The sequence below is a fragment of the Engystomops pustulosus genome, chromosome 7 (genome assembly GCF_040894005.1).
Source record: "Engystomops pustulosus chromosome 7, aEngPut4.maternal, whole genome shotgun sequence".
Taxonomy (NCBI): Eukaryota; Metazoa; Chordata; class Amphibia; order Anura; family Leptodactylidae; genus Engystomops; species Engystomops pustulosus.
In genome coordinates this window covers 21,468,090-21,481,083 of record NC_092417.1, presented here as the reverse complement: position 1 = coordinate 21,481,083, position 12,994 = coordinate 21,468,090, and the positions used below count along the sequence as shown (strand labels likewise).

General features: G+C 48.6%; 1 protein-coding gene across 2 annotated transcripts; it reads left to right on the top strand.

Annotated features, from left to right (window-relative positions):
* Positions 1–2,699: 2,699 nt before the first annotated feature.
* PRCC (proline rich mitotic checkpoint control factor) lies at positions 2,700–9,469 on the top strand. Of its 2 annotated transcripts, none has more exons than XM_072115060.1 (7): positions 2,700–3,868; positions 4,381–4,428; positions 5,702–6,280; positions 6,354–6,449; positions 7,010–7,153; positions 7,308–7,373; positions 8,572–9,469. In XM_072115060.1, the coding sequence occupies exons 1-7, from the start codon at positions 2,873–2,875 to the stop codon at positions 8,656–8,658; spliced, it is 2,016 nt and encodes a 671-aa protein (XP_071971161.1). In that variant the 5' UTR covers positions 2,700–2,872; the 3' UTR covers positions 8,659–9,469. The 2 variants fall into 2 exon arrangements, with proteins under 2 accessions (XP_071971161.1, XP_071971160.1); XM_072115059.1 differs by having other exon boundaries at positions 2,702–3,868; positions 6,351–6,449.
* The last annotated feature ends 3,525 nt before the right edge of the window (positions 9,470–12,994 follow it).

Genomic DNA, 12,994 nt, shown 5'->3' with positions numbered 1-12,994 from the left:
GACCCTTCGTATCTGGTCCTTCTTTGCAAAGTATTTCAAATGGAGTAGGCTGTGATACCGCGGGAGAGTTGTATAGGGAGAGTAGGTATGATTTGATCTGTAGGTAGCTGTAGTGGGCGGTTAGGGGGAGTGAGAATTTATTTCTCAGATAAGAAAAACTCAATAGTTCCCGATTGCTATAATCTGCTATATCCGCAAAGCGGAACAGGCCTGCTGTGTGCCAGGGTCTCGTCATGGCTCCTGTGAGACTGGAGGGCAGTGCACAGCGGGAATTTTTGGGTACATCTTGACCAGACCACCCTTGTATGGGACATGGGGCCCAGTAAGGGGGAGGGAGGTGGTTTGCCCGGTGTTGCCCAGAGGAAGGCGTTGGGGTGTATTGGGGCACTCCAGAGTTTCTCAATCTCCATCCATCTGGAGTAAGCTAGGAGTGTTGACCACGCCAGAATTTGACGTAGTTGCGTTGCCCAGTAATATTTGAGCAGGTCTGGGACCGCCAGGCCCACCTTTTTTCTGGGTTGCATTAAAATCTTTTGGGACAGTCTATGCCTTTTGTGGGCCCAAATGAACTGAACCACAGAGGCCTGGAGCGCCCTCAACACACCCACTGGGACAGGGACCGGTAGTGTTTCGAAATAGTATATACGTTTTGGGAGGATGGTCATTTTGACCGCATTTACTCTACCAAAGAAAGATATAGGTAATTTATGCCATCGTGTCATTAGGTGCTTTAAGGAGTCAAACAGTGCAGGAAAGTTTCGGGAGTACAGAGATCCATATGAGGGGGGTAATCTGTACCCCTAAATATCTCAGTGATCGGGTCTGCCACTGGAAGTCAAAGTTAGACTGGAGTGTGTTCAGCTGGTCTTGCGGGATGTTTATGGGGAGGGCCTCTGTTTTGCTGACGTTAATTTTATAACCCGATAAATTACCAAACTCTCTCAGTAGTCTCTGGAGGGCGGGTAATGAGATATGCGGCTGCATGATGGTAAGAAGGATATCATCCGCAAAAAGTGATAATTTAAATTCCTTATCCCTCACCATGATTCCCTTTATGTCTGTGGATCTTCGGATGGCCGCTGCCAGGGGTTCTATGCATAACACGAACAACAGCGGGCATCCCTGCCTCGTCCCATTATAAATCTGAAAGCGGGGTGATATCGAGTGGGGTAGTTTGATGGTTGCTGAGGGGGTGGTGTATAAGCTCTTAATAGAAGGATTATCTATAAAGCTTCATTACAGACACCTTACAGCTGATCATTACAGTCTGGGACTATAGTAACATCCAGAGAGCTTCACCAGAGGTCACAGTATTCAGAGAGATCCGTAAAACACTTACCACAAGGGTCATTTGTATCCCCAAAGTGTACCAATATATAGTTGAGCATTTTGCTGAAAAAAAAAGACGCCTCACTCAAACTTTTTTCCTCAGAAAACACAAAAGTAGAGGATTTGGGTGTTTCCTTTTTTTATTTTACAAAAGTTATAAAGCATACAAAACTGTACAAAGTTGGTATCGCCACGATTGTAGGAAAACGCTAAATAAAAGTAAGCTGTGAAATTTAAAACTTTAAAAATAAAAAAAAATACACCCCCCTCCCATTAATTTAGGCCCACACAGAAGTGAAGTAAAATCACACACATTTTGTTCCTCTACACCAACCCAGGCTACAAAACTATAACAATACAGGCAGTCCCCGGTCTACGTACAAGATAGGGTCCGGAGGTTTGTTCTTAAGTTGAATTTGTATGTAAGTCGAAACTGCATATTTTATAATTGTAGATCCAGACAAAAAAATTTTTGGCCCCAGTGACAATTGGGGTTTAAACATTTTTTGCTGTAATGGGACCAAGGATTATCAATAAAGCTTCATTACAGACACTTTACAGCTGATTATTGCAGTCTGGGACTATAGTAAAGCATCCAGAGAGCTTCACCAGAGGTCAGAGGTCAGAGGGGTCGTCTGTAACTATGGGTTACAGTAAGGGACCGCCTGTTTAACAAAAAAAGTAAAAAAAAAAAAAAAAATTTTAAGTAAAAACAGAGCCCAAATTGAGATTAGTTTTAATCATCAATCACCAAACTTTATGAAACCCTAGTGTGTAAAAATAAAATCTACAGGTCTTTGTAAGCTAGTGTTTCTAAAAGTTATTTTTCTTTCATTATTCAAAGGTCATTTAAAAAAGAGAATGTGAATTGACCCAGACAACAAAGTTTTTATGTTATTTAGGTCTGACGATAGAAGCAGAACATTTTTATTAGAAAAAAACAATGATATCTTTGCAAACTTTTTTTTTTTAAATATACAGCACAGAAAGGATTAATATAAGTTCATCGGTAGGATATATAAAACCCAAGATTGTGCTATTAAAAACTACATTTCGTCCTTAAAAATACAAAACCCCACACGGCTTTGGTAAAAGAAAAAAAGTTTTAGCTTGTAGAAGACATTGACTAAAAAAAAAAAATGAAACAAGGCCTGATCATGATGGAAAACAGATGTGGAGGTAAGGGGAGTAATTTGTCCTGATGTTATTATTATTATTTATTAGTAAATTATTATGGAGGTGACGATTTATAAAGCTTAGTTATTGACTAAGCGGGCAATGACTTCTGGGAGTTGTAGTTCCCGATTCCTTACGCCTACTAGAATCTCCTGCCAGGTACCACAACCCCCATGATGCATTGCGGCGCCTTCTCACTGAATGCGCCGCTTGTTTTGCCGCGATGGCTCTTGGGAGTTGTAGTCGTAGCGGCCGCCATCATGCTCGGCGGCCTGTGAGCTGTCTAGCGTGAATCTGGCGGCGGGGAACTTGCTGCTGAGGAGCGGGGAGCTAGCACCGGAGGAGAGCAGGGCTCTGGAGAGCAGCCATGTCTCTAGTGGCCTATGCGAGCAGTGACGACAGCGACTCCGAGTCGGAGATGGCGCCGGAGTCTTCCGGGGGAGTCCTCTCCAGCCTGCCCCTACCTAGGAAGGACGGTCCCCCTACACAGGCCGAAGCCTCGGGCTATCCTGCCGCGTATGGCCGCCAGTCAGCGGGGGAGCAGGAGCAGCACACTCCGGGATACTACGGCCCCCCGGGGGTGTACGGACTCGGCTTCCCGCCCGGGTTTGGGCCTCCGCCCCCGTTTGGATCTCCCGGTTATCCTGCCAGCCCGGGGTATGCTGGGTATAACCTGGGATATAACCCTCAGGGGCCCAGTCACACCAACTATCCTCCCCCAGGTATGAACCTGCCACCCCCACAAGGTGGACATGGTATGGCCCTCCCCCCACCTCATGGAGGAGCAGGAATGAACCATCCTCCTCCTCTTGGGGGTCATGGAATGAACCTTCCCCCTCCCCAGGGGGGTTTGAATATGAACCTTCCGCCTCCTCAAGCTGGTCCGAATATGAATGTCCCCCCTCCCCCAGGTGCTATGAACCTTCCTCCCCCTAGTAGCTCTAGACTGAATTTGCCCCCTCCTCAAGGAGGGTCTGGATTACACCTGCCCCCTCCCCAGAACACACATGGTTTGAACCTACCTCCCCCGCAGAACAATTCTGGCTTAAACTTGCCTCCCCCTTCTGGCAGACTTGGTATGACCCTCCCGCCACCGTCTGGTAATGGACTCAACCTTCCGCCACCTATGGGTGGTCACACCATGAACCTGCCCCCGCCGCAGGTAGGTGGAGGCCTCAACCTGCCGCCACCAATCAGTGGTCAAGGACTGAACCTTCCCCCGCCCCAGCAGAGCACCTCCATGACGTTACCTCCACCCAAAGGCCAAGGGATCAACCTCCCGCCGCCCGAAAACGAGAATGCAAAGCCGAAGAAGAGGTCAGAGCCTGTGAAGATCAGCGTCCCCGAGCTGCACAAAGGAGACGTAAGTAACTACTATAGCAGCACCATTATCTCTATGGGACTGACAGGAGAGCCCCATAGGGAGAAATGGTGGGGTGCTCATGGGCCCCTCTTCTTGGCGGAGGTCCTAGAGCAGTGATGGCGAACCTTTTAGAGACCGAGTGCCCAAACTACAACAAAGACCCACTTATATTTCGCAAAGTGCCAGCACAGAAATGTAATTCATGATTTATACTCCCTTCTCTGTCACAGCTTTCATTGATACCAGCCCCTGAGGGCACCAATAAAGCAGAAAACAGTCCCAGGTACAGCTGTCACTTTAATATACCTCTGTGCACAGCAAGTCCTGGGCTGTCTGGGACTGCAGGAAGATACCTGGAGTCATGTCTGGTGATGGCCTGAGTGCCCACAGAAAGGGCTCTGGGTGCCACCTCTGGCACCAGTGCCATAGGTTAGCCATCACTGTCCTAGAGGTTAGACCCCATGTGCTGTGAGGAGAAGATCTATTGACTGATTTCTGGTTTCCCCCTGCAGTCAGATTCTGATGAAGATGAACCAAGAAGGAAGAAGGTTTCTGCTGCGGTAAGTTGGTAATTCGTCTCCAGTAACTGATGGGGGTGTATCAGGTTATGCAGGATCATATGACACCCGGCAAGTCTCCTGCACAGGTCACAGTCTGACAAGGGGGCGGAGGAGGATAGAGGGGTGAGGAGAAGAGAGTAAGCAGGGGGGGAGGGGGTAGCGTAGAAGAGACTTAAGCAGGGGTTGGGTGAAGGGGTGCAGAGAAAATACTGTGGGGGGCTAGAGTGGTGCGGAGAAGAGACTTAAGCAGGGTGGGGTAGAGGTGTGTGGAGAAGACTGAGTGGCAAGGGGGGTTATTATAGAGGGATGCAGAGAAAGGCTACAGGAGTGTGGAGAAGAGACTAGGCGGATGGGTAGAGGGGTGTGGAGAAGAGACTAGGCGGGTGGGTAGAGGGGTGTGGAGAAGAGACTAGGCGGATGGGTAGAGGGGTGTGGAGAAGAGACTAGGCGGATGGGTAGAGGGGCGCGGAGAAGAGACTAGGCGGATGGGTAGAGGGGCGCGGAGAAGAGACTAGGCGGGTGGGTAGAGGGGCGCGGAGAAGAGACTAGGCGGATGGATAGAGGGGCGCGGAGAAGAGACTAGGCGGGTGGGTGGAGGGGTGCGGAGAAGAGACTAGGCGGGTGGGTAGAGGGCTGTGGAGAAGAGACTAGGCGGTGGGTAGAGGGCTGTGGAGAAGAGACTAGGCGGATGGGTAGAGGGCTGTGGAGAAGAGACTAGGCGGGTGGGTAGAGGGGTGCGGAGAAGAGACTAGGCGGGTGGGTAGAGGGCTGTGGAGAAGAGACTAGGCGGGTGGGTAGAGGGCTGTGGAGAAGAGACTAGGCGGATGGGTAGAGGGCTGTGGAGAAGAGACTAGGCGGATGGGTAGAGGGCTGTGGAGAAGAGACTAGGCGGGTGGGTAGAGGGGCGCGGAGAAGAGACTAGGCGGATGGGTAGAGGGGTGCGGAGAAGAGACTAGGCGGGTGGGTAGAGGGCTGTGGAGAAGAGACTAGGCGGGTGGGTAGAGGGGTGCGGAGAAGAGAATAGGCGGGTGGGTATAGGGGCGCGGAGAAGAGACTAGGCGGGTGGGTAGAGGGATGCGAAGAAGTGTCAGAGTATTAACAAAAAGGTCGGGAGGGGAGACGGGGGGGGGTGGGGTGGCGGTCTCTGATAATGACTTTACTCCATTATAAACACATGCATACTCAGCCTGTAGTGTGTGCAGGTTGGGATGCATAGTCTTATATGCATTTATGTGAGTGCAGCTCATACTCTGCTTTTCTGCCTGGTTTCTAGAACCCCAAGGAAGGCTTCGGTTTATCATCTTTACTCCCTCAACCAAAAAATGCCCCCGGAGGTGAAGCCAAGCGCCAGCTCCTCCCCTACAGCTTCACAAAGAAGAAGTCTGAGGCTCCCATCGACACAAAGCCTCCGAAAACCGCTCCATTGTCTAAACCCAAGCTCACCGTCGCGCCCGAGGTCTCCCACACTCCTTCCCCATCTGCCATCAAAGCCGCAGCCAAGAACGCCGCCCTGCAGGTCACCAAGCAGATCACCCAGGAGGAGGACGATGACAGCGATGAGGAGTTCCGGCAGGGCAACTTCTTCTCCTTGTCAGAAAGCAACGAGGAACCTCCTGCAGCGGCTGAAACCTTCACCTACCCGCTGCCTACTGTCATTGACGAGGCCCCGGCGCCTGCGGTGGACCCCATAGAGCTGGAGAACGACGCAGCAAATGCACCGCTAGAGTTCAAAACTGCAGCTGGTCAGGCATCCGGTCAGCAGTGGTCAGCCATGTCCGAGGAGGACTACAATGACCAGCAGTACAACCAGTATCCAGAATATTCCGACTCCTCGGGAGACGCTTACTATCCGGTAGGTGTTGGTATGTGAGGACTGTGGGGTCTGCAGTGTGATGGTAGGTACTCATTCTTACTCTCCACAGCAGGGGTACTACGGCAGCGGGTATTACCAGGAGCAGGAGCCGCCATCCTCTACACAGCGAGACAGTGCGCCCAGCGACTCCTTCATGGATGATGAAGCTGTAAGATCTTAATTTATCTGTGGGCAAACCTTTAAAGGGAACCTGTCAGCAAATTTTACCCTATTGAACTAGGAGCCCCCTCATCCCGGGAGGATGAAATGTCCTTTCAAAAGTCACCTCTTTTATGTGAAATCTCACCCGTTTACCAACAGTTCTCCAAAGTCATGTGTCGATGAGCAGACCAGAGTCTTATTTTGCCTTAGACAAAGATAAGATTCTTATCTTTAATAAGACACCAACAGCATATTTGGTGCTATAGAACAGGAAATCGAGACATCTGAAGAAACCTTGAAACTTGACTCATCTCATGTAAAATATGACTCTTCTCTGATCATTGTCACATGATTTTGGAGGAGATTTTTTGTTTATAGATAAATAGATGATATTTCACATAATAGAAGTTTATTCTAGAAAGGACATTTCATCCCCTACCTGAGGAGGCTGGTTGTTTTATGAGGTAAAATAAGGTGTCGGGTTCTCTTGTAACTAAGTTTCTTTGTAGTTTATGACTATGATTTGTATTTGCTACATTTCTTCTTAACTGTATTATCTTCTTGCAGTTTAAGCGTCTCCAGGGTAAGAGAAATCGGGGACGGGAAGAAATTAATTTTGTCGAAATCAAAGGTGATGACCAGCTGAGCGGTAACCAGCAATGGCTGACCAAAGCCCTGACAGAGGAGAAGAACATGAAGTCCTTCAGCAAGGTAACAATGTGGGCGCAGACCCTCTATAGAGGTTGATGGGGTCCCTGAGCCTGCTGCAGTGTTAAAGGGGCACCGATCGGGTAGAAAAAGGGGAACTCATCTGAGAATTGGATGGTTATTAAGCGAAGAATTTTGTGTTTCTTATACTTTTTAGAAAAAAGGAGAACAGCCGACAGGACAGCAGAGGCGGAAGCATCAGATCACCTACCTGATCCACCAGGTAAGTCCTGTCAGAGCATAGTGATGGTGTATAAGGAATAACACCTCTATGTATAAGGTCTCCTTAAAGGGCACCTACCACCCTGATTCTACCTATAAAGGTAGAACGGGTGGTAGGTGGATGAATGGGACGTGAGGATAGCCCTTTTTTGGGCTAATCCTCACGTCCCGGGTGTCTTTTAGAAAACTTTAATGCAGGCATATGTAAATTTTTTTATGTGGCTACTGGGGCGTGGAGTAGCCGGACATGAGGCTACTAGTCGCGGCTACTCCACGCCCCAGTAGCCACGTTACTCCGCCTACCATTTAATCTTCGGTGCGCAGCTCTGGCCTCGGAGCCGCGGCCGCGCAGCTGAAAGCCTGCGTTCTGCACATGCACAGAACGCCGGGGACTAGGACGAGGGCGCGTACCTGCGCGCCGAAGAATACCTGGTAGGCGGAGTAACTACTGGGGCGTGGAGTAGCTGCGACTAGTAGCCTCATGTCCGGCTACTCCACGCCCCAGTAGCTGCATAAAAAAATTTACATATGCTTCCAATAAAGTTTTCTAAAAGACACCCGGGACGTGAGGATTAGCCCAAAAAAGGGCTATCCTCACATCCCATTCATCCACCTACCACCCCTTCTACCTTTATAGGTAGAATCGGGGTGGTAGGTGCCCTTTAAGGTGAAGGTATTATGTCTGGAAATTCTGTGCCATCTGCTGGTTGGATGACCTGGATGTACCACACTATTAAAGGGTTGAGATTATGATTGCTCAGACGCCAACCTCTAACCGCATAGGTGTCTGTAAGTTCCATTTAGGGAGGGGGTTGATCGCTCTTCACCCTTCCGCTGTCCATAAGAAACAGTCGATCCATAGATAGGGCTTGTCATATCATTTGCTGTACGGCCGCCAGTCTCACGGACATTCAAACGAATGATGGGATCTCCCGTTATAGTCGCGTGTATAGAAATGTTGCAGGGGTCCCCTTTATGAATGTAGAAGTGGGTGCTATATTCATGTCTATGGGACAGCACAGGTCTCTCCAGTAGTTATGTACATGGATATAGAGCGTGTTAGTGACTGCTTCTACATTCAGGCCTCCTTTATGGTCAGCGCTGGGCCCAGCAGTTTAACCTTTTAGTTAGGGGTAAAGTTGAAAAACTTCTGACAACCCCTGTAACTTGCAATATATATAATAATGGGTTTCTTGCAGGCTAAAGAGCGGGAGCTGGAGCTGAAGAACACCTGGTCAGAGAACAAGATGAGCCGGCGGCAGACACAAGCCAAATACGGGTTTTGATGCCTCCTCGTCCCTCGTTACAGGAGAATAAATTCCATTTTTTTCAACTTCCCAGAAATAAGAATCCAGTCATTGCCAAGTGGACGGACTTAGAGCTTAAACTAAAGACTATGGACAAGTATCCCACCCGTAGTAATGTGATTAACTCCTGCAATGCCAGACCGCTGTGCAGCTGCCTGGCACTGAAAGGGTCTCCCTATATACAAGGGAATGAGGGGACACGGCCCCAGCCAGATTATTTCTTACAATCGGTCTTAATTTCATCCACAAATATCCCATTCAGTTCTATTGTGGACAGATGTGGTTTGAGCGCTAGGTGGGGGAGGGGCTTTAAAGTGAGGACCCCCCCTAAATTTTCGATAATCTTGTTGGCCGTGCCCTTTCGTATCACCACATTATGTATGCAGTGCGGATTACAATGTCTATCGTGAAGGATTACGTTCTGCGAGGAAGGGGGGCGTATAATAGCGCCGCCTCTGCCTTTCTGAATGTGCTTCTCTAGCTATAAGTAACACCACCTGATGGACTGATGCTGCGGACCTGCCTGCCCTGGTGAGACCACCGACAGACCCCCCCTGGACAGGCATGAACCAGCCGACAGAGCTCAATGCTATTTTGTGATGTGAACTTTTGTAAATAATCTAAACTGTACATATATATATTTTCAAGTTAATACCTTATCCCTCCCCCCTTTAGCTTTTGTCTATTTTAGAGGGTTTAATGCCTGGAAAAAAAGTTTGTGGTTTTCAACATCTACTTAGGATAATTACTCTGCTAATAAAGTGTTAATTTAAAGGTGCTAAACTGCAAAGTGGTCCCTGATTTAATTAATAAGTTCTTTACAGCACAACTTAAAGATTCTCACACAGACGAGAACAATAGGTAAAGGTGAGGAGCAAAGAGTAATTTGCTGGGGAAATGTGATACATTTGCAGTACCTGAGGCCCACCACCTGGTGGCAGTGTTGTATTGAGTCCTGACTGCAATATCAAAGGCGGAAATTATTTAGGAAAAGAGTTTTTTCATAATACTGGGTTAGTAAAAAACAAAGTGGACAAAATTGTTGTTCCCCCTCGTTTCATGAAAGAAGAACCCACAATGGTCACAAATGACTTGAATCTGACAAAAGAAAAAATAAATTTCTATGAAAATGATCAATTGAAAGTCAGATATTTTTTTTTCAACCATGCTTCAAGAGAATTAAACAAAACCAAAAAAAAAACCTCATGAAACAGAAAATGATGGTTTCCCTTAACATATTATTTTGTTGCTGAAGCTTTTGAGGCAATCGCCTGATTTCTGTAACTCTCAGTGAGACTTCTGCCCCTTTCAGCAGGTATTGTCCGGGGTGTGAAGGGTTTCATTACATCCCAATAGGATATAGGTCAGGACTAATAGAAGACACTTCGGAATAGTCCAAAGTTTTCCTCTTGAGGGTTTTCGGTTGCGTTTAGGATCACTATCCTGTTGCAAGACCCCATGACCTTAGCCCAAGATTTCTGACACTGGGCAGAACATTGTCTTTCTAGAATAGCTTCATAGTCTTGAGATTTCATTGTGCTCTACACAGATTCAAAACCCCCTGTGCCAGATGTGCATTGCCAAAAAGTTAAGTCTCATCTGTCCATTAGACATTCTCTTAGAACCTTTGTGTCTTGTTAACATGTCGCTTTGCAAATTCCAGTCTTGCTTTTTTATGATTTGTTTTCAGCAATGGTGTCCTCCTTGGTCGTCTCCCATTAAGTCCACAAACAACAACGGATGGTGCAATCTGACACTGATGTTCCTTGAGCTTGAAGTTCATCTTTAAACTCTCTCAAATGTTTGTTTTTTTTGTTTTTTGAGTCACCATTCGTCACTTACAGTCCCATACAACTTACATTTCTGAATAAAAAGTCTGTAGTTACAGGAACATCGGGCTGCTTGGCGATAGTCTTAAAACCTTGACCTTTGACATGCTTGGTTTTTTTTTTTCTTCTAAGCTCCTGAGACTACTGTTTACTTTTCTTCATCTGGTCCATGTCGAGTGTGCTACATACCGTGTCACCAAACAGCGCGGGGAGGAGCTGTAGCCCCTGTATACAGCGCGGGGAGGAGCTGTAGCCCCTGTATACAGCGCGGGGAGGAGCTGTAGCCCCTGTATACAGCGCGGGGAGGAGCTGTAGCCCCTGTATACAGCGCGGGGAGGAGCTGTAGCCCCTGTATACAGCGCGGGGAGGAGCTGTAGCCCCTGTATACAGCGCGGGGAGGAGCTGTAGCCCCTGTATACAGCGCGGGGAGGAGCTGTAGCCCCTGTATACAGCGCGGGGAGGAGCTGTAGCCCCTGTATACAGCGCGGGGAGGAGCTGTAGCCCCTGTATACAGCGCGGGGAGGAGCTGTAGCCCCTGTATACAGCGCGGGGAGGAGCTGTAGCCCCTGTATACAGCGCGGGGAGGAGCTGTAGCCCCTGTATACAGCGCGGGGAGGAGCTGTAGCCCCTGTATACAGCGCGGGGAGGAGCTGTAGCCCCTGTATACAGCGCGGGGAGGAGCTGTAGCCCCTGTATACAGCGCGGGGAGGAGCTGTAGCCCCTGTATACAGCGCGGGGAGGAGCTGTAGCCCCTGTATACAGCGCGGGGAGGAGCTGTAGCCCCTGTATACAGCGCGGGGAGGAGCTGTAGCCCCTGTATACAGCGCGGGGAGGAGCTGTAGCCCCTGTATACAGCGCGGGGAGGAGCTGTAGCCCCTGTATACAGCGCGGGGAGGAGCTGTAGCCCCTGTATACAGCGCGGGGAGGAGCTGTAGCCCCTGTATACAGCGCGGGGAGGAGCTGTAGCCCCTGTATACAGCGCGGGGAGGAGCTGTAGCCCCTGTATACAGCGCGGGGAGGAGCTGTAGCCCCTGTATACAGCGCGGGGAGGAGCTGTAGCCCCTGTATACAGCGCGGGGAGGAGCTGTAGCCCCTGTATACAGCGCGGGGAGGAGCTGTAGCCCCTGTATACAGCGCGGGGAGGAGCTGTAGCCCCTGTATACAGCGCGGGGAGGAGCTGTAGCCCCTGTATACAGCGCGGGGAGGAGCTGTAGCCCCGTATACAGCGCGGGGAGGAGCAGTAGCCCCGTATACAGTGCGGGGAGGAGCTATATACAGGCTACTGACCGATTACAAGACTGTAGACTCCCATGATAGTAATTAGTAGACACACTGCGGTTTAACATGTCCCTTATATTCTTTTCGGGGGAACCATCACTTCTGTCGAGGATTATTTTATTTTTTGTAAAACCTTCTGCTGAAGCCTGGCAGGAAAGCAATGTCTGCCTGTCATTTGCTCATCTTTATAGAAAGTCAGAAGATCCAAGTAGAGAAGCAGCACTTTTATTCACATGTGGACAAAGAGCAACGTTTCAGCTAACTTCATGTAGCCATTTTTAAGCTACATTTTATAGAAATTTATTTTTTACTTTTGTGAAATTCAAGTTATTTCTGTGACCATTGTGGCCCCCCCGACCCCCCCCCCCCTCCCCACCCAATCCCTTGTTAAACGAGGGGCACCAACAATTTTGGCCATGTGTGCACATATTGCTCCCAGTGTTGCTCTGGTACATTCTGGTAATATTGGGCTTTGCACCCAACTGGAATTTTCAGAGGGTCACGGAACTTACGTGCAAAAACTTTCCTTTAGAAGTACCGTGGACGATAGGGTTGCTGATTTTAAAGGGGTTTAAATCACTGTCATTCATGTGTACCCCAAGTGGTGGTGACATGTTAAATCATCTGACAACTGATTAAAGGAATCTTCCAGTCACTGCTTCGTCGAATTCTACCTTGTGCGGGGTCTGAAGGGAGGAGCAGGACTCCGGGTTCTAGGAATACAGTGACAATGAGTCCTGCTCCTCCCTTCAGGCCCTGCACCTTGTATTATCCAATGAATCATCTTTGATTGGAGCGTTCCTTTTAACCTGCAAAAACATGTAAATGATATATACAGTATATACATGGCAACTATCAGCATGCAAGAAAGTTGCTGCTTCTTGCTCTTTGAGGGGTTATACAATTATTTATATTTGTACCAAAAGATAGTTTTGAACTAATTTACAATGTTTCTACCATGAAATAAAAAATTGTCACTTTTGGTTTCCATGGTGGTGGGGGGAGGGGACCAAATTGGTTTGAGATGCAAGAATCTTTCCACTCCTCCTTCTGGCAACTTCTGTGTCTTTGGCCACAATCAGTCTCCTCCCCCTCTTCTCAGCCATACTCCACTTGTTCTGCCCCTTCCCTGTGAGAGAGTGACTGAGCATGTGCGTCCAACACTCAGCTCATATTAGGTGGACGAGCACACCGTTCTACATTTTGAA